The sequence below is a fragment of the Homarus americanus genome, unplaced genomic scaffold (assembly GCF_018991925.1).
Source record: "Homarus americanus isolate GMGI-L3 unplaced genomic scaffold, GMGI_Hamer_2.0 scaffold37508, whole genome shotgun sequence".
Classification (NCBI taxonomy): Eukaryota; Metazoa; Arthropoda; class Malacostraca; order Decapoda; family Nephropidae; genus Homarus; species Homarus americanus.
The window spans coordinates 10,498-29,159 of NW_024722069.1; the positions used below are offsets into that span (position 1 = coordinate 10,498).

Sequence of the window (18,662 nt, forward strand, 5' to 3'; positions counted from 1 at the left end):
TTTTGGGCTAAAAATCCTTTCATTCCTCTCAAACCAGACAAGTTCCTACACTTAAGAATATTTTGACTCTGCCCTATCGTAATGAATTTGTCCCGTTAGTTCGGTCCTCAAGCTTCTAAATAAATGTTGTTATCATATGACTCAACCATTACCAATATGTTAATAAGGAATAGCCCAAGTTTGAATGTAAATGGAAGTGTTTATTGTATTCCATGTAGCAAATGTAATTGTAATTATGTAGGTCAGACAGGAAAACACTGCAGCTCAGAATCAAACAACATAAGTATAATATCAGAACAGCATCTGAAGGCAGTGCCTTGTTCGCTCATGTTAGGAATAATAATCACCCTATTGCTTGGGAAAAAGCTTAGAAGTATTTAAATCATCTTGTGTCACAGAAAGACTTGGTTGAAGCTAGTTTGATTAAGGAATTAAAATCAATAAACTTAGTGATGGTCAGTTCAAAACTGATAATATGTTTCATAAATTTATTTGTCAGTGGCCCAGGTTAAAATGCTTTGAAAACCTTTTGATCTAGATGTATGATAGTTATTTTGTGGGTCCTTTATTGACCTGACCTGACTAGTCACGTCACCCCCCCTCTTAAGCCTCTACATGTGTGTTGGTGTGGGGATTAGTGGATGACATCATTATGACCTGATCTCATGTTTTTAAGGTCACCCTGTATATTTAGGCTTTCTGTCCATGTAATCCAGTTGCTCTGAAGATGCTCTTAAATAGACGAAAGCTAAGGTGCTCCGTTGTTTCCCCTTTTCCGTGTGATTTTATCAAGATTTATCTTATCCACGTCCATTGTGATTTACATGAAATATATATATATATATATATATATATATATATATATATATATATATATATATATATATATATATATATATATACATATACTGTACTTGTATGTAAATCCCGCCTCCTCACTACCCTCTGCCACCTCTCTCGGCGTGTATTCTTGGTGGTGGTGCAACAAACACCTGTTCTACCATCTCCACCACCACTCCTACCACCACCCCGGCCACTACCACTGCCACCTCATCACCATCACGCAGACCACCACCACCACCACCCACTATATGTTTGTATTTATAAACAGCAATATATTTAGGAGCCATATGTACAGTACAGGCAGTAGGGAAACTATCTTTATGTGGAGGAGGAGGAGGAGGAGGATGGATTCTTGTGAACATAGAGACGAGAAACATGGGAAAAATAGGTTAGATTTAGGTTACAGAGAGTCAAAAGCTTGGGGGGCATGAGTCAGTGTGTGGGGGCATGAGTCAGTGTGTGGGGGCATGAACTGTTTGGGGGCATGAGTCAGTGTTTGGGAGTGAGTCAGTGTTTGGGGGCATGAGTCAGTGTTTGGCATGGTCAAGCTGTGGGCATGAGTCAGGCTTTCTGTCTGCTATTTCTGTCTCATTTTCTCCTCTTCTTCCTAACTACCAGAGAGAGAGAGAGAGACCTTCACCTTGGCTAGTGTCACACGCACGGCACTAACATACTTTACGGTATATTAATCTTCAACATACCTACATTATACGCCCCATCTTCCTCCTCCCCCTCGCCCCGCCCGCCTCATGAGATACAGTCTTGGCACCGCCTTATCAACGCCAGGTTTAGTGATTACCGCAGTGGATGTTATGACTTGGTGATTATTATTATTATTATTATTATTATATATATATAAATATTACATATAGTAGTAGTAGTAGTATCAGTGACTCCACATACCCCACACACACACACACACACACACACACACACACGCACACACAGGCCAATTATGAGACGAGATTTCATTCATGAAGATGTTTTGTCTTGACGGGAAGAGAGGAAGGAGGGAGAACTGAGAGAAAGAGGGGAGGCAAGAGGAGGAAGAGAGGAAGGAGAGGAGAACTGAGAGAAAGAGAGGGGGGAGGCAAGAGGAGGAAGAGAGGAAGGAGAGAGGAGAACTAGAGAAGAGAGGGGGAGGAAGAGAGGAAGGAGAGAGGGGAGAATGAGAGAAAGAGAGGGGGGAGGCAAGAGGAGGAAGAGAGAAGGAGAGGGGAGAACTGAGAGAAAGAGAGTGGGGAGGCAAGAGGAGGAAGAGAGGAAGGAGAGAGGGAGAACTGAGAGAAAGAGAGTGGGGGAGGCAAGAAAAGAGGAAGGAGGGGAGAACTGAGAGAAAGAGAGTGGGGAGGCAAGAGGAGGAAGAAAGGAAGGAGAGAGAAGAAGAAGGGGAGGCAAGAGGAGGAAGAGAGGAAGGAACTGAGAAAGAGAGGGGAGGAGGAGGAAAGAGGAGAAGAGAGAAAAGGGGAGGAGAGGAGGAGAGGAACGAGAAAGAGAGTGGGGGAGGAAGAGAGGAAGGTAGGGTGACTTACATGGGAGGGAAGACGGAGTTGAACGTACTGAAACGGCTGCAAAAATTCACTTAGATTTTATAAGTGTTCTGAATGGCTAATGAGTTACTTTTATCTAAATGAGGTGGTCATAGAGGCTGTCTCCCACGTTCCACCACCCCAGAGAAATCGTAACACACACTCTCTCTCTCTCAACTGCCGCTCTTCTTGTTTACCAGTTAATGAGTCAATTTTATGTAGTGTAATATAGTGTGGTGGTGGTGTTGGTGGTGCAACAATGGAAGTCACCTCGCTTCATATATTACAACCAGTGCCAGGAGTAAGCCTCCACCACCACCCACCGCCACCACCACCACCACCACCACCACCACCACCACCACCACCACCACACCACCACCCACCACCACCACTGTCACCACCACCACCACCACACCACCACCACCACCACCACCACCACCATCAACACCACCACCACAGTCACCACCACCACCACCACCACCCACCCACTCACCGTCACCACCACCACCACCGCCACCACCATCACCCACCGCCGCACCACCACCACCACCACGTCACCACCACCACCGTCACCACCACCACCACCACCACCACCGCCCACCACCACCACCACCGTCACCACCACCACCACATCACCACCCACCACCACCACCACCAACACCACCACCACCGTCACCACCACCACCACCACCACCGTCACCACCACCACCACACACACCACCACCATCACTGCCACCGCCGCCACCACCACCACCACCGTCACCACCCACCACCACCGTCACCACCACCACCACCACCACCGTCACCACCACCACCACCACCACCACCACCACCACCAACACCACCCCACCACACCACCACCACCACCAACACCACCACCACTGTCACCACCACCACACCACCACCACCACACCACACCACCAACCCACCCACCCACCCAACCATCACCACACCACCACCACACCACCACACCACCACCACCACCACCCACCACCGTCACCATCACCACCACCACCACCACCACCACCACCACCACCACCACCAACGTCACCACCCCACCACCGTCACCATCACCACCCACCACCACCACCACACCACCATCACCACCACCACCACCACCACCAACACCACCACCGTCACCACCACCACACCACCACTCACCGTCACCACCACCGTCACCACCACCACCATCACTGCCCACCACCACCACCATCACCACCACCACCACCACCGTCACCACCACACCGCCACCCACACCACCGTCACCACTGTCACCACCAGCCCACCACCACCACCACACCACCACCACCACCACCAACTCTCACCACCAATCAACCACCACCACCACCCACATCACCTTCCACCACCACCACCACCACCACCGCCACCACCACACCACCAACGCCACCACCACCACCACCACACCACCACCACCACCGTCACCACCACCCACCAAACACCACCACACCACCACCACCACCACCGTCACCACCACCACCACCACCACCACCACCACCACATCACCACCACCACCACCACCACCACCCCACCGTCACCACCACCACCACCATCACACCACACCGTCACCACCACCACCACCACCACACCACCACCACCACCACCACCACCACCGTCACCACCACCACCACCACCCACCACCACCACCACCACCACCACCACCACACCGTCACCACCACCACCACCACCACCACCACCACCATCATCACCATCACCTTCACCACCATCACCACCACCACCACCACACCACCACCTTCACCACCACCACCACACCCACCACCACCTCACCACCACCACCATCACCACCACCACCACCGTCACCACCACACCACCACCTTCACCACCACCACCATCAATCACCACCACCACCGTCACCACCACCACCACCACACCACCACCGCCACCGTCACCACCACCACCACCACCACCTTCACCACCAACCACCACCACACCACCACCACCACCACCACCACCACCACCACCACCACCACACCACCGTCACCACCCACCACCCCACCACACCACCACCACCACCACCACCCCACCACCTCACCACCACCACCATCACCACCACCACCACCACACCACCGTCACCACCACCACCACCACCCCCACCCCCACCACCATCACCACCACCACCACCATCACCACCACCACACCGTCACCACCACCACCACCACCACCACCACCACCACCACCACCACCACCACCACCACCACGTCACCACCACCACCACCACTCTCCCTCACACCTGACTCTTTCCCCAACGGTTAACGTTTAACAAATTTATTGACAAAGCTTGCCTATTGTGAGTAATTCAGTCAGGTCTTGACACTGAGGATGCTTTCACTGTTCACTGCCACGCAGGACAGAGGTTCATACACAAAGGAATAGATCATATTCATTAACAGTATATATAGGTTAGAGTCATGTGGGTGATATCACTGTTCATTGCCATGCAGGAATAATCAGTGTGTGCTAGCAAATTTTGGATACACAGCAAGAATGTCCTCAAGCACTCCTGATTCAATGTAATAATTGCAAAGTTCATAATACAATAAGCCAGATGGCCTGAAGTCTTTGACATTGTCACATTCAATAATATAGTGTTCATGTGTCCCCAAGAGTCTGTATACAACTTCCATTCAGTATAGAACCACAAGTAACAATCCGTCTCGTCTGTGTTTCAGGAGAACCGCCGAAGGTAACAGGGCTACTAGACGACTCTGTGGTGGAGAACTACAACTTGACGCTGGAGTGCACGGTTCAGGGGCTTCCTCTACCTCAGGTGTTCTGGTACAAGGACGACTTACCAATCTCCACCACCGACCTTAAGGTCAAGACCAAAACAAAGAAGTTACGAAGACGCAAGTGAGTTTTTGTGGTTCTTGTTGTGGTTCTGTGTTCCCATTAGTCTGATTGTAGTTATGTGTTCACCATTCTTCTTGTTGTAGCTCTGTGTTCACCATTCTTCTTGTTGTAGTTCTGTGTTCACCATTCTTCTTGTTGTAGTTCTGTGTTCACCATTCTTCTTTTGTACTCTGTGTTCACCATTAGTCTGATTGTAGCTCTGTGTTCACAATTCTTCTTGTTGTAGTTCTGTTCACCATTATTCTTGTTGTAGCTCTGTGTTCACCATTATTCTTGTTGTAGCTCTGTGTTCACCATTCTTCTTTTTGTAGTTCTGTGTTCCCATTTTCTTGTTGTAGCTCTGTGTTCTTTTTCTTGTTGTAGTTCTGTTTTCACCATTATTCTTGTTGTAGCTCTGTGTTCACCATTATTCTTGTTGTAGCTCTGTGTTCACCATTCTTCTTGTTGTAGTTCTGTGTTCACCATTATTCTTGTTGTAGCTCTGTGTTCACCATTCTTCTTGTTGTAGTTCTGTGTTCACCATTATTCTTGTTGTAGCTCTGTGTTCACCATTATTCTTGTTGTAGCTCTGTGTTTCCATTCTTCTTGTTGTAGTTTGTTCACCATTCTTCTTTGTTGTAGTTCTGTGTTCACCATTCTTCTTGTTGTAGTTCTGTGTTCACCATTAGTCTGATTGTAGCTCTGTGTTCACAATTCTTCTTGTTGTAGTTCTGTGTTCACCATTATTCTTGTTGTAGCTCTGTGTTCACCATTATTCTTGTTGTAGCTCTGTGTTCACCATTCTTCTTTTTGTAGTTCTGTGTTCACCATTTTTCTTGTTGTAGCTCTGTGTTCACCATTTTTCTTGTTGTAGCTCTGTGTTCACCATTATTCTTGTTGTAGCTCTGTGTTCACCATTATTCTTGTTGTAGCTCTGTGTTCACCATTCTTCTTTGTTGTAGTTCTGTGTTCACCATTATTCTTGTTGTAGCTCTGTGTTCACCATTCTTCTGTTGTAGTTCTGTGTTCACCATTATTCTTGTTGTAGCTCTGTGTTCACCATTATTCTTGTTGTAGCTCTGTGTTCACCATTCTTCTTGTTGTAGTTCTGTGTTCACCATTATTCTTGTTGTAGCTCTGTTTCACCATTCTTCTTGTTGTAGTTCTGTGTTCACCATTATTCTTGTTGTAGCTCTGTGTTCACCATTATTCTTGTTGTAGCCTGTGTTCACCATTTTTCTTGTTGTAGTTCTGTGTTCACCATTATTCTTGTTGTAGCCTGTGTTCACCATTATTCTTGTTGTAGCTCTGTGTTCACCATTCTTCTTGTTGTAGTTCTGTGTTCACCATTATTCTTGTTGTAGCTCTGTGTTCACCATTCTTCTTGTTGTAGTTCTGTGTTCACCATTATTCTTGTTGTAGCTCTGTGTTCACCATTATTCTTGTTGTAGCTCTGTGTTCACCATTCTTCTTGTTGTAGTTCTGTGTTCACCATTATTCTTGTTGTAGCTCTGTGTTCACCATTCTTCTTGTTGTAGTTCTGTGTTCACCATTATTCTTGTTGTAGCTCTGTGTTCACCATTATTCTTGTTGTAGCCTGTGTTTCACCATTATTCTTGTTGTAGCCTGTGTTCACCATCTTGTTGTAGTTCTGTGTTCACCATTCTTCTTGTTGTAGTTCTGTGTTCACCATTATTCTTGTTGTAGCTCTGTGTTCACCATTATTCTTGTTGTAGCTCTGTGTTCAATTCTTCTTGTTGTAGTTCTGTGTTCACCATTCTTCTTGTTGTAGTTCTGTGTTCACCATTATTCTTGTTGTAGCTCTGTGTTCACCATTCTTCTTGTTGTAGCCCTGTGTCAATCATTCTTCTTGTTGTAGCTCTGTGTTCACCATTATTCTTGTTGTAGCTCTGTGTTCACCATTCTTCTTGTTGTAGCTCTGTTCACCATTCTTCTTGTTGTAGTTCTGGTTCACCATTATTCTTGTTGTAGCTCTGTGTTCACCATTATTCTTGTTGTAGTTCTGTGTTCACCATTATTCTTGTTGTAGCTCTGTGTTCACCATTCTTCTTGTTGTAGCTCTGGTTCACCATTTTCTTGTTGTAGCTCTGTGTTCACCATTATTCTTGTTGTAGCTCTGTGTTCACCATTATTCTTGTTGTAGCTCTGTGTTCACCATTCTTCTTGTTGTAGTTCTGTGTTCACCATTATTCTTGTTGTAGCTCTGTGTTCACCATTCTTCTTGTTGTAGTTCTGTGTTCACCATTATTCTTGTTGTAGCTCTGTGTTCACCATTCTTCTTTTTGTAGTTCTGTGTTCACTATTCTTGTGGTTGTTTTGTCACCAAGGTCACCTCTGTTATAGGTCAGAGGTAATCATCGCGCTGTTGACTTTTAAGGGAAGATATATAGTTCCAGTACAGTCTCATTACCATTTTGACGCCATTTTGAATGATATATACATTATACATGCAGTAGATTAAGTGAAGCAGTTAGCCCGTGGTGTCCAGCGTCCCATGTAGTGTTGACAGAAATTAACCGTGTGAACTAAGGAGACGTCATCAATGTGTAGTGGTCTAAGAGAGACTGTTAGACACCTCCCCACAGTCTAGGTTATATAAAATTACATTACATTATGGTTACAACTTTTGTAACTCTTGATGTGGAATTTATGTTAACCTAAGGCCATTTTTATATTCATTTATTGTATTGTATTTTATTAATCAATAACCAGAAGTTCATACACCACACAATAATATATATATATATATATATATATATATATATATATATATATACATGGAGGAAGACACAGGTAAGGTCACCCTATGTACTAACCTCTCTCCGTCCTTAATTCAGTTGCTTCTGAAGATGTCTTGAATAAAGAAAGCTTAGTGCCCATTGTTTCCTTTTCCTTGTGATTTTATCAATATATATATATATATATATATATATATATATATATATATATATATATATATATATATATATATATATTGTTATGCCGAGGAGTAATTTCGTATTTTAATCTTGAAAACTAGAATCGCTAGAATGTTCTAGGCGTCTAACGAACCGTTTTTAAGCTGCCGCAGGCTGCCTTATAATTAGACATGGCTACAGTATATATAACAATTGCATTTAATAATGATGAAAACTGCCAAATTTGGCACAGCGATGGAGTAATGGTATATAAACATTTTCAGATATGGAACAACTCGATACTGGTTTGGTGGCCGCTTCTCGTCAGGGGCGGATCCGGGAAAAAATTCAGGTTTCCTTACGTTACTGTCTTAATCCTGTGAGACCATCTATTACTGCGAAGCATAAGAAATAATAGGCTATAGGAAAGAAAAGGTCAAGCCCCAGTAATCATGGGGCTAACCATTGCGCAGCGGCAAACAGATTCAGTGGAATTGATTTAGAAATTCCTGGCGAAATTTATTATGATTCCTGGGCGGTCTCCACATTGGAAATGGCAGCTCAGGGGATGGCAGGCGTTGGTTGCAGGGTAGCGAATTGGGCAGAAACCCTGGTGCAAGCCGATATTGCCAGCCAGGAACGCGAACTCTTTCCTAAAGGCTGCTCGTCACACGCAGGCAGGGCCATCAGATAACAGCAGCAACCTGAACATCCTACAGCACAAGGCTTATCTTAAATACACCGAAAGATACCCAAAGTGATGGTCATGAGCTAGAGTTTGGTGTCTGAATTGTCCCAACTCAAAGAGGGCTAGATAATGTTGTCCCCAGTTTCAGTACTGAGCCTTCACCCTCAACCTAGAGCTGGAAATGTCTTTATGTTTGTTAGATCCTACGAGAATCAAAATACTCATATACATGGATGCTCTGGCTCGAACTGTGTCATTGGTTCGCCTTGGATCTGCTCAGGCTGTTCTTGTGGGTTTTGAGTCCACCTGAAGGACAGGCTCTCGGACCAAGCATCCTGATGTGGCTGCAAGTTTCAAGCTGGACATTTCACAGCAAAAAGACAGCCCGCCGTTTTTTCTGCAATGGCACTAGACCAGGCCCATGGGCAAGAACAATGCCTGCATCAAAGGTGATGGTGGTGCAGTCGGCGGTTTGACTGGAAACCTAATGCACTTCGACGATGGATGATTTGCGGAATTCCAAGTACTTTGGGTCATTGCTGAATTTGAATCATCATGAAAGCAAGAGCAAACCAGGCTAGCTTCACCATCATGAGCAAACCAACACGACGCAGGACAAGTTTCTTTCAAGGGTGTGAAAGCACTTACACACTTGTCATGGAAAATGGAAATATTTTAGAAGAAAGAAAGAAGCTGACTAATGATTTCCAACTACATACAAAGAAATCTTGTGTCCAGAAGCCGTGAAGAGTGTGCAAAAATGTTGTGAAAACTGGACAAAAGAACAAATTCCTTCATATGTAAAGAGAACGCCTTGAAACAAGTCTGTCCTATTGGTGACACTATTAAGCTCAACAAGCTAACTGCATTCACTTCTATGATAAAGTCTCAACTAGAATTAGCAACTAGCCTTCATAAAGACGACTGGACTCTTCTCCAGGCTCTACATAGCCTGTCAAACAAGAAGGGTGATTTGGACAGATTAAGCATAGAAAACCGAATATCATAAGCACTCTCCAGTAATGGGAAGCTCACTTCCTTAAGAGATGACTTACTGCACCTTAGACAGCTTGCTGAGCAGGATACTAATATCCACATGTCCCCTCATCCATACTCAATTGGACTGCGTTATGGAAATGTTCAGTCAGGAGCAGTAGGACATTCAAGAATACCTTTGCTTCATCATTCCCTATATTGAATCACAGCTCGAATATCGATCTCGACTTGACCTGGTAGCTAGGATTGCTACCTGAAATCTACCGAATTCCTAAAACAGTAGATATTTACCGCGCCAGGGGCATTCCAAGACGCGTCATTGCCTCTGGTCCTCTCCACCTGGCAACCGGCAGCTTTGCCGCTTGATGGCAGCAAGAGGAACTCTTCGGTTCCTGTCGACAGGTTATGCAGTTGGTTGTAATCAAAAAGTAAACCTTTAGTTGTCGGGCAGAACCGTTACTCTGGCTACGGAAGACTGCCAACTTGGCACCCATGCAACCACGAAGAGGCCGACACTGGGATGATGGTTCATGCATTGATGCCTTGGAATGTGGTGTGGCGAATACTCATTCGTACCGTCATTAGATGTTGTCATCCTTACGTTGGTCTGCCGATCGACGGTGGGGTGCCAGAATAGAACGCAAGCACTTTTGCTTTGAGAAAGAATCTGACATTACACTGCACATCAGATTACGAAGCCTGGGACTGCGAGGTGAGCTCTTCAAGTGTTTGCAACCAGCAGGCTGCGACACGACCATCTGTCGCTTTGGGTCTGTGAAGGCAGCCTGGGCCACGCTGAATGACCATTTCAGCCAGTAACACTTGCCTTCAGTCTGGCTTCCACCCCATTGAGCTGCCTGATGGTGTGCCGCCGACACTGGAGGGTGTCATGCTGCTCATGACCAATCGCTGCCATGACTGACAGACAAATCTTTGAGAAAACTGTTTTCAAGAAAATCAGATCACCGGAGGATCTCCCACCCTTTGGTAGCTCTGGAGCAGCAAAAGAGCTGCTTATCAGGCTGGACATATCTGGGGGACAGGCCGCAATAGCGTTTGTCGGTCTGCCATCACCATGTGACTGGGGGTTGGATGAAGTCAGGTGATGGCTGGAACCACCTGGACCACACTCTCTGAAGTGTCAAGTCATACTTGCAGCATCTTGCAGTTGGAAAACACTGGGTAGCAAATCAATAATTTAGCTGCATCAATACTTCTGGACTTTTATGCATGTGAAGATTCGGCCTCAACAGCCGAATCTTCAGAATTTTTTTTTTAAGTTTTGGGAGTTCGGAAAATTTGTATTTTAATTTTCCAGTGTAATGCTCTTACTTGTCTTTTTCATTGTAATAAACTTCGAAAACTATCACAAATGATTTTCGTAACCTGGATTATGTATATTGATGCATTGGAATGAAATATGCAACCGTAAACACAGAAATACATAGTTTAGCGTATCCTGAACGGCGGCCATCTTGAAATTCAATATGGCGCCCACAGAGGTTGAGTTTCTAGTGGTTCCATATCTGAAAATATTCACCATGTATTACTCTATATCTGTGCCACAGTTAATGCTTTCATCATAAAATGCACAATTGTTTGGCTATGCCGCTGTACTACTAGGGGCAGTTAATCGCTCGCCCCTGCTCATAGTGTAAAGACTAAGCCTAGCAAAACAACTGAAGACAATTTTTGTGCAAGTATTGTGGAATTGTTATTAATATAAAGTGAGAAGACTAAGGAATTGTACACTGGTAGTGTGCTGACTATATATTTGAAGTGCGGAGTTAAGCTGTGAAGAATTAGTGTTTATTAAAGAAGACTACAGTTGACAAGTGTGTTTCTGTGACCTGGTGGAAATCTACCTGCCTGTTGTTTGTCTGTACACTGATACTGATCGTCGGGGAATTACCGGAGACTGGCGGGACAGCCAGTGGTAATTCGACGACACTTGTGAGATATCTACTGCTTCTGTACATACGACTCTGGCCGCCGGTAATCAGTGGTGGAAGCTGGGTAAGCGGAGAAAGGAGGGTTGTAACACTAATGTCAGGAGAAGGGATAACCTAGCAGTGAGATATTAGTCAAGATGGAAGGTGAAGGTGTCCAGACCAGAAGCCAGGCCAGGCTAGGGGAGACTTCCATGGCTGATCTGATGCAATACCTACAATCACAACGAGAAGAACAGAAAGAAGTACAGGAAGAACAGAAACAACTACTACAAGAACAGAGAGAAGAACAGTTTCAACAACTCCTGTACAACAGCTGCAGGAAGAAATCGACAGGAAAATTCATGAACGGGATGAGGCTCTGAAAGTGATGTGTAGCAGATGGGATAATGCGTTTCATGAGGTGCAAGTTGAACCAGGAGTAACAAAAGAAGAAGTGGTTGAAAAATTAAACCAGCACAAACAAAAAGTGAGTGGTGAGATAACAGAGGTACGAGAGGAGCTAACAGTGGTGAACAGTGAGCTACAGAAAGTTAGTAGCAGGATGGAAGTTCTGGAGACTTGCCTAACAGCAGGATATCAGCCAAAATCTAGTGACCCCTATAATTGTGACGGTGTGCGTGAAACATCGTTTGTGCAAGCTCCGAGTGGAATGAATTGTGTTGAAAATTCTGGAAAATACGATGAGCGTGTGAAAAAGGGAAGTGCTGAGCTGAATTGCAAAGCACCTGAGTTCAGACCCCGAGCTACATCAAGTGAAGTGGTGAACCATCCAAGAGAGCCAGTGAAGAAGAAACCACAGGAATTCGATGGCAAGGTCTCATGGGAAGCATACCAAGCACAGTTTGAGTTACTAGCTGAACAAAACAGGTGGGACGACAAGCAGTGTGCAGTACAAGTAGCCATGAGTCTTAAGGGTGCGGCTATGGAGGTTCTCAGCCAGTTGACAGAAGCAGAGTGAAGCAGTTACATGTCACTGGTAAAGGTATTGGAACAAAGGTATGGAACCAAGCACCAAAATGAGGTTTACAGGGCCAGATTCCATACTCATACAAGTATTCGAGGTGAAACACTGCAACAGATTGCTCAAGACCTAGAAATTATGCCTCATAGGGCCTACCCTGGAGCATCACCTGAACTGTTAGCCGTGTTGTTGAGGGACCAGTTTGTGGATGTATTGGAGAGCACGCAGCTCAAAATTCAGGCGAAGCAGTCCCAACCGGCAACTCTACAGGAAGCTTTGGCTAGAGCCCTGGAATTTGAATCTTACGTGAGGTCAAGTCTATCAAGTTTTAGGACGGAGTCTACCTCTGGGTTTAAAGCATGAAAGGGTCAAGTACAAGAGACGGAGAGATTTAAAGGAGCCTGCTGGTATTGTGAAGAGATTAGGCATAAACAGGAGGACTGTTACAAGCGGAAACGAGAGCGAGAGCAGGGCGATACAGAGAAGAACATGGAGAAGAGAGGATGTTGGACGTGTGGAGAAGATGGACACTTCAAGAGTAAGTGCCCACAGAGTTCCAAGAGAGGGAGAGCCAGAGCCAGAAACTAGAGTTGGCTGGTGCTGAGGGGCAACGACCAGCCTGTCTCACTAGAGCCCCACTATTGACAAAATGCAACCGAGCCACTGTAAGCAGTGTCCAGGTTGAAGGTGAGATCGATGGCGTAAGGTGTCCGTTGGTGATCAACACAGCCTCGAAGCAGACTTTTGTGAGGCCGGACGTGGTTAGTCATCGAAAACTACCTGAGACGTCGCAGCAACTGTGTGGGATAACTGGACACTGCGCAGTACAGTACTAAAGGGTCCAGTGGATATCAGCATCAAGTTGGGAGGGGAAGAAGAAACCCTACAGGTTTATGTAGTGGATATCGAAGACCCTTGCATCCTGGGCCTGGACTACTACCTCGTAAGTGTCAACTGGACCTTGGCTCTATATATTTGAGAATAAAGGAAAAAGGGGTACCGCTGAGAACTGTGAAGCATGCAAGTGCTAAGATTACAGCTAGGCGGACAGTTGTTACTCTCCCAAGATCGGAGGTGCGGTTGCCACGCAAGGTGAATGGTGCCTTGTATACCCGTCTGGGAGTGGTGAAGTCCGATTGTCAGCAGTGCTGCAGGAGAGAGGCAGTTCCCAAAAAGTGTAGTCGCACTACAGTGAAGGAGGATCCAGCCGTTACTAGGGAAGGCCTTGAGAAGCTGCAACTGGAGGACCAAGACCTGCGACCAAAGGTCGAGTGGATGAACCAGAGCTCAGTGCTGCCAGCCTGGGAGACGATCTCTGGAGCAAGTCCTACGACTAAAAACTACTGGGTTCAGAGGGATGCTCTTCGGCTGAAGGATGGTCTGCTGCAGCGCTATTGGGTGACTACAGATGGCCTCAACAGGTACTGGCAGACAGTACTTCCCCAGAAGATGAGATCAGAGATCCTGAGGGTGATGCGCAACAGTCCAACCAGTGGATACCTGGGAGTGAAGAAGACCCTGAGTCGCCTGCGGCAAAGGTTTTACTGGGTTGGCATGAGTAGGATGTCTGTCTGCTCCAGTACAGTTGTACCAGGCAGGTGCACCAATGGAGAGGGTCGCAGTGGATATTGCAGGACCTCTGCCACTCACTGCAGAGGGGAATAGGTACATCTGTATGGCCATGGATTACTTCTCTAAGTGGCCAGAAGCTTATGCCATCCCAAATCAGGAAGCCACGACTATTGCCAGGGTGCTTGGTGGACCAGTTCTTCTGCCGGTTTCGTGTGCCCCACGAGTTGCACTCGGACCAGGGTAGAGACTTTGAGTCAGTCGTGTTGAGCGAGTGCTGTAAACTGTTGGGCATAAGGAAGACTAGGACCACTCCACTTCGGCCACAGTCAGACAGAATGGTCGAAAAGTTTAATTGTACCTTGAGACAAGAACTGGCCAAGTACTGTGTTGAGGGACTGATAGAATGAGACCTGAAGTTGCCTGCTCTGTTGATGGCATATAGGTCGGCTGCCCACGAGTCAACTGGATACACACCGGCAAAACTGTTGCTGGATCACGAACTGCGGCTGCCAGTGGACCTGCTGACATTAGGACCACCTGATGAAGAACTTCCTGAAGAAACCACCAGTTACGTCAAAAGCCTCCAAGAGAGGTTGACGGAGGTCCACCATCAAGTTTGAGGAGCTCTGGAGTTCTTGGGTGAGGTGATAAAGTGCAACTATAATGTCAAAGCACGCTAGGTCTGTTACAAGGACGGTGATAAGGTCTGGCTGTATATCCCTCTGCGGAGAAGGGTCAGTCACTGAAGTTGCAGAGTCCACGGTAAGGACCGTATACTGTATTACACTGTAGTGGAATGCCTTTTAGATGTGACCCACCAGATCAGGGGAAGAAGGAAGGCTCGGCCGTAGGTAGTTCACGCCAATCGTCTGTGGCAGTATCATTGGCCAGTGCACTACACCTGGGAAGACTCTGATGAGCAGCCACTTACCACCGACGAGGACCAGACCGGAGATCCTGGAAGAACTCAGGGCCGTACTGATCCGAGGAGCCCGACCATGAACCTGGAAGAGGAGCACTGTTCTCTCTCAGCGGAATTGGACATGACAGGAGAGGAGGACTGATCTGAGGATGTGACTGAGGTTACTGCGCCAAGGGAGGACTCTGAAGACATCCCAGTACGTGTGATCCAACAAAGAGAATGGCGTTCAAAGTGGCGGAGAAAATGAGAGTTCAAGATAGTTTCGAAAATCTTAGAGATGGTTGAAGTCAAGGCAATGGGGCGATAGTTAGAGGGATTAAAATGGTCACCCTTCTTCGGGTTGCGCTAAACCAAGGCATGCTTCCAAGAAGAAGGAAAAGTTGGGGTTTTGAGGCAAAGGCAAAAGAGGCGAGCAAGCACAGGGGCCAGAACTTCAGCACACTCCCTCAGAACACGAGGGGGTATTCCGTCCGGCCCATGCGCCTTACTCACATCCAACCTGGATAACACACCAGCAACCCTACGAGTGGAGATTATAGGAAAGTGCATAGGTTCAGTAAGAGTGGCGACGGGGACAGGCAGAGATGACTGCCGGGAGTCTCTAGTCACAACTCTGCACATGGGCAGCATAGATAAGATGGTCGTTTAATGCAGTAGTGCAATCCGTTCCTGTCTGTGCGACTGAGCAGCCTTTATCACGAGCCACTCTCCTCACCCATCAAGGGAAGAGGCTAGAAAAAGTGCCAATATAACCTGCCTAAAATCGGCTTTTGTCATTTGGGCGACAAGATACTGGTAATTAAGTTAGGGTCATACTTCATTTAGCGGAAACAGGTTACAGGATATTAGGAGCAGTTTTTTTTTTGGTCACGTGATCGTAATAAGACGAAACTGGGGCCGCTCATTTAACAACAAATAGAAGAAAGAAGTGTTTAAAAGTCTGTGGATTCAGTTTCAGAGTCGTTAATGTGTTGATAAAACAGTGATATAGCGTGTAACTCCCCCGTGTTGTAAGTGTTGGTGCAGCGTAACAACACCGTGTTACTCCCCCGTGTTGTAAGTGTTGGTGCAGCGTAACAACACCGTGTTACTCCCCCGTGTTGTAAGTGTTGGTGCAGCGTAACAACACCGTGTTACTCCCCGTGTTGTAAGTGTTGGTGCAGCGTAACAACACCGTGTAACTCCCCGTGTTGTAGGTGTTGGTGCAGCGTAACAGCACCGTGTTACTCCCCCGTGTTGTAAGTGTTGGTGCAGCGTAACAACACCGTGTCCCGTGTTGTAAGTGTTGGTGCAGCGTAACAACCCGTGTTCCCCCGTGTTGTAAGTGTTGGTGCAGCGTAACAGCACCTGTACTCCTCCGTGTTGAAAGTGATGGTGCAGCGTAACAACACCGTGTGTTGTAAGTGTTGGTGCTCCAACACCGTGTCCCCCGTGTTGTAAGTGTTGGTGCAGCGTAACAACACCGTGTTACTCCCCGTGTTTGTAAGTGTTGGTGCAGCGTAACAACACCGTGTTACTCCCCCGTGTTGTAAGTGTTGGTGCAGCGTAACAACACCGTGTTACTCCCCGTGTTGTAAGTGTTGGTGCAGCGTAACAACACCGTGTTACTCCCCCGTGTTGTAAGTGTTGGTGCAGCGTAACAACACCGTGTTACTCCCCCGTGTTGTAAGTGTTGGTGCAGCGTAACGCACCGTGTAACTCCGTGTTGTAAGTGTTGGTGCAACATGTAACGCAATTCTCCCGTGTTGTGGTGTTGGTGCGGCGTAACAACACCGTGTTCTCCCCGTGTTTGGCAGAATGTTGGTGCGGCGTAACAACTTGCCGTATTTACTCCCCGTGTTGTAAGTGTTGGTGCAGCGTAGCAACACCGTGTTACCTCCGTGTTGTAAGTGTTGGTGCAGCGTAACAACACCGTGTTCCTCCGTGTTGTAAGTGATGGTGCAGCGTAACAACACCGTGTTACTCCCCCGTGTTGTAAGTGTTGGTGCAGCGTAACAACACCGTGTAACTCCCCCGTGTTGTAAGTGTTGGTGCAGCGTAACAACACCGTGTTACTCCCCCGTGTTGTAAGTGTTGGTGCAGCGTAACAACACCGTGTTACTCCCCGGTGTTGTAAGTGTTGGTGCAGCGTAACAACACCGTGTTACTCCCCCGTGTTGTAAGTGTTGGTGCAGCGTAACAACACCGTGTTACTCCCCAGTGTTGTAAGTGTTGGTGCAGCGTAACAACACCGTGTTACTCCCCCGTGTTGTAAGTGTTGGTGCAGCGTAACAACACCGTGTTACTCCCCCGTGTTGTAAGTGTTGGTGCAGCGTAACAACACCGTGTTACTCTTTCAGGTTACGGCAAGAACGAAGTAGCAGTGATATGACGGGGCACAGGGTGTTGATGGGGCAGCCTCGGCGGCGACTCATGCGACGACGTCTAAGACCCCGCGGGGTAAACGAGAGGCAGGAGGGTGGGAAACGACCTGCCGGCGGACAACGACTCCCCCGGGGAGGACGACGACAAGGTGCGGCAAGGAGAGAGGCCAAACGACGACCAGCGCACGACGGCGGCGACGCACGAGGAGGCGACGCACGAGGGTCGGTGCGTAGACGACGACCACGCCCATCGAGGTAAGTACACACAGACGTGCAGTGGCTGGAGATTTTCCTGTCACAACATGTTTAAATGTTAGGCTGTGTTGGACTGGAATAATGTCGTACTATACAAAAGATGACACAAGGGACAGTGGGCCACAATGGACAGTAGGGCCACAATGGACAGTAGGGCCACAATGGACAGTGGGCCACAATGGACAGTAGGGCCACAATGGACAGTAGGGCCACAATGGACAGTATGGCCACAATGGACAGTAGGGCTACAATGGACAGTGGGCCAAAGGGATAGTGGGCCACAATGGACAGTAAGGCCACAAGGGACTTTCGAGCCACGATGGACAATAGGGCCACAAGGGACATTGGGTCAAAGGGTTAGTGGGCCACAAGGGACAGTGAGCCACAAGGGACAGTGGGCCACAAGGGACAGTGGGCCACAAGAGACAGTCGGTCACAAGGGACAGTGGGCCACAAGGGACAGTGGGCCACAAGGGACAGTGGGCCACAAGGGACAGTGGGCCACAAGAGACAGGGGGCCACATATCCAACACAAAGTAGACTGAGAATCGCTAGCGAGAACGACACTTGTTTAGACATAGGTTAATGCTGGTGTACGACAGACAGCCAGACAGACAGTCCTGGCAAGCAAGTGGCCATGTTTGTGTACGTTTTTTGTGTGTGGTTGACTCATAATGGATGTTTTGGCCGTGGCCACTAGTTCATCTCCCCCTACTGCCTTAGGTTACCCATACTCCCGCCATTATCTTCACGTGCTCTGAGCTCACCGCAAAGTCACTTCTAATAATTATATTA

The 18,662-nt window shown here is 47.3% G+C and overlaps 1 protein-coding gene across 1 annotated transcript; it reads left to right on the forward strand.

Annotated features, from left to right (window-relative positions):
* Positions 1-5,015: 5,015 nt before the first annotated feature.
* LOC121861942 lies at positions 5,016-18,403 on the forward strand (the record flags this gene model as incomplete). Its single annotated transcript, XM_042359905.1, has 3 exons — positions 5,016-5,261; positions 17,589-17,867; positions 18,240-18,403. Coding segments are annotated over 3 exons (689 nt in total), but the record flags the coding sequence as incomplete, so codon positions are not given.
* Between the last annotated feature and the right edge of the window lie 259 nt (positions 18,404-18,662).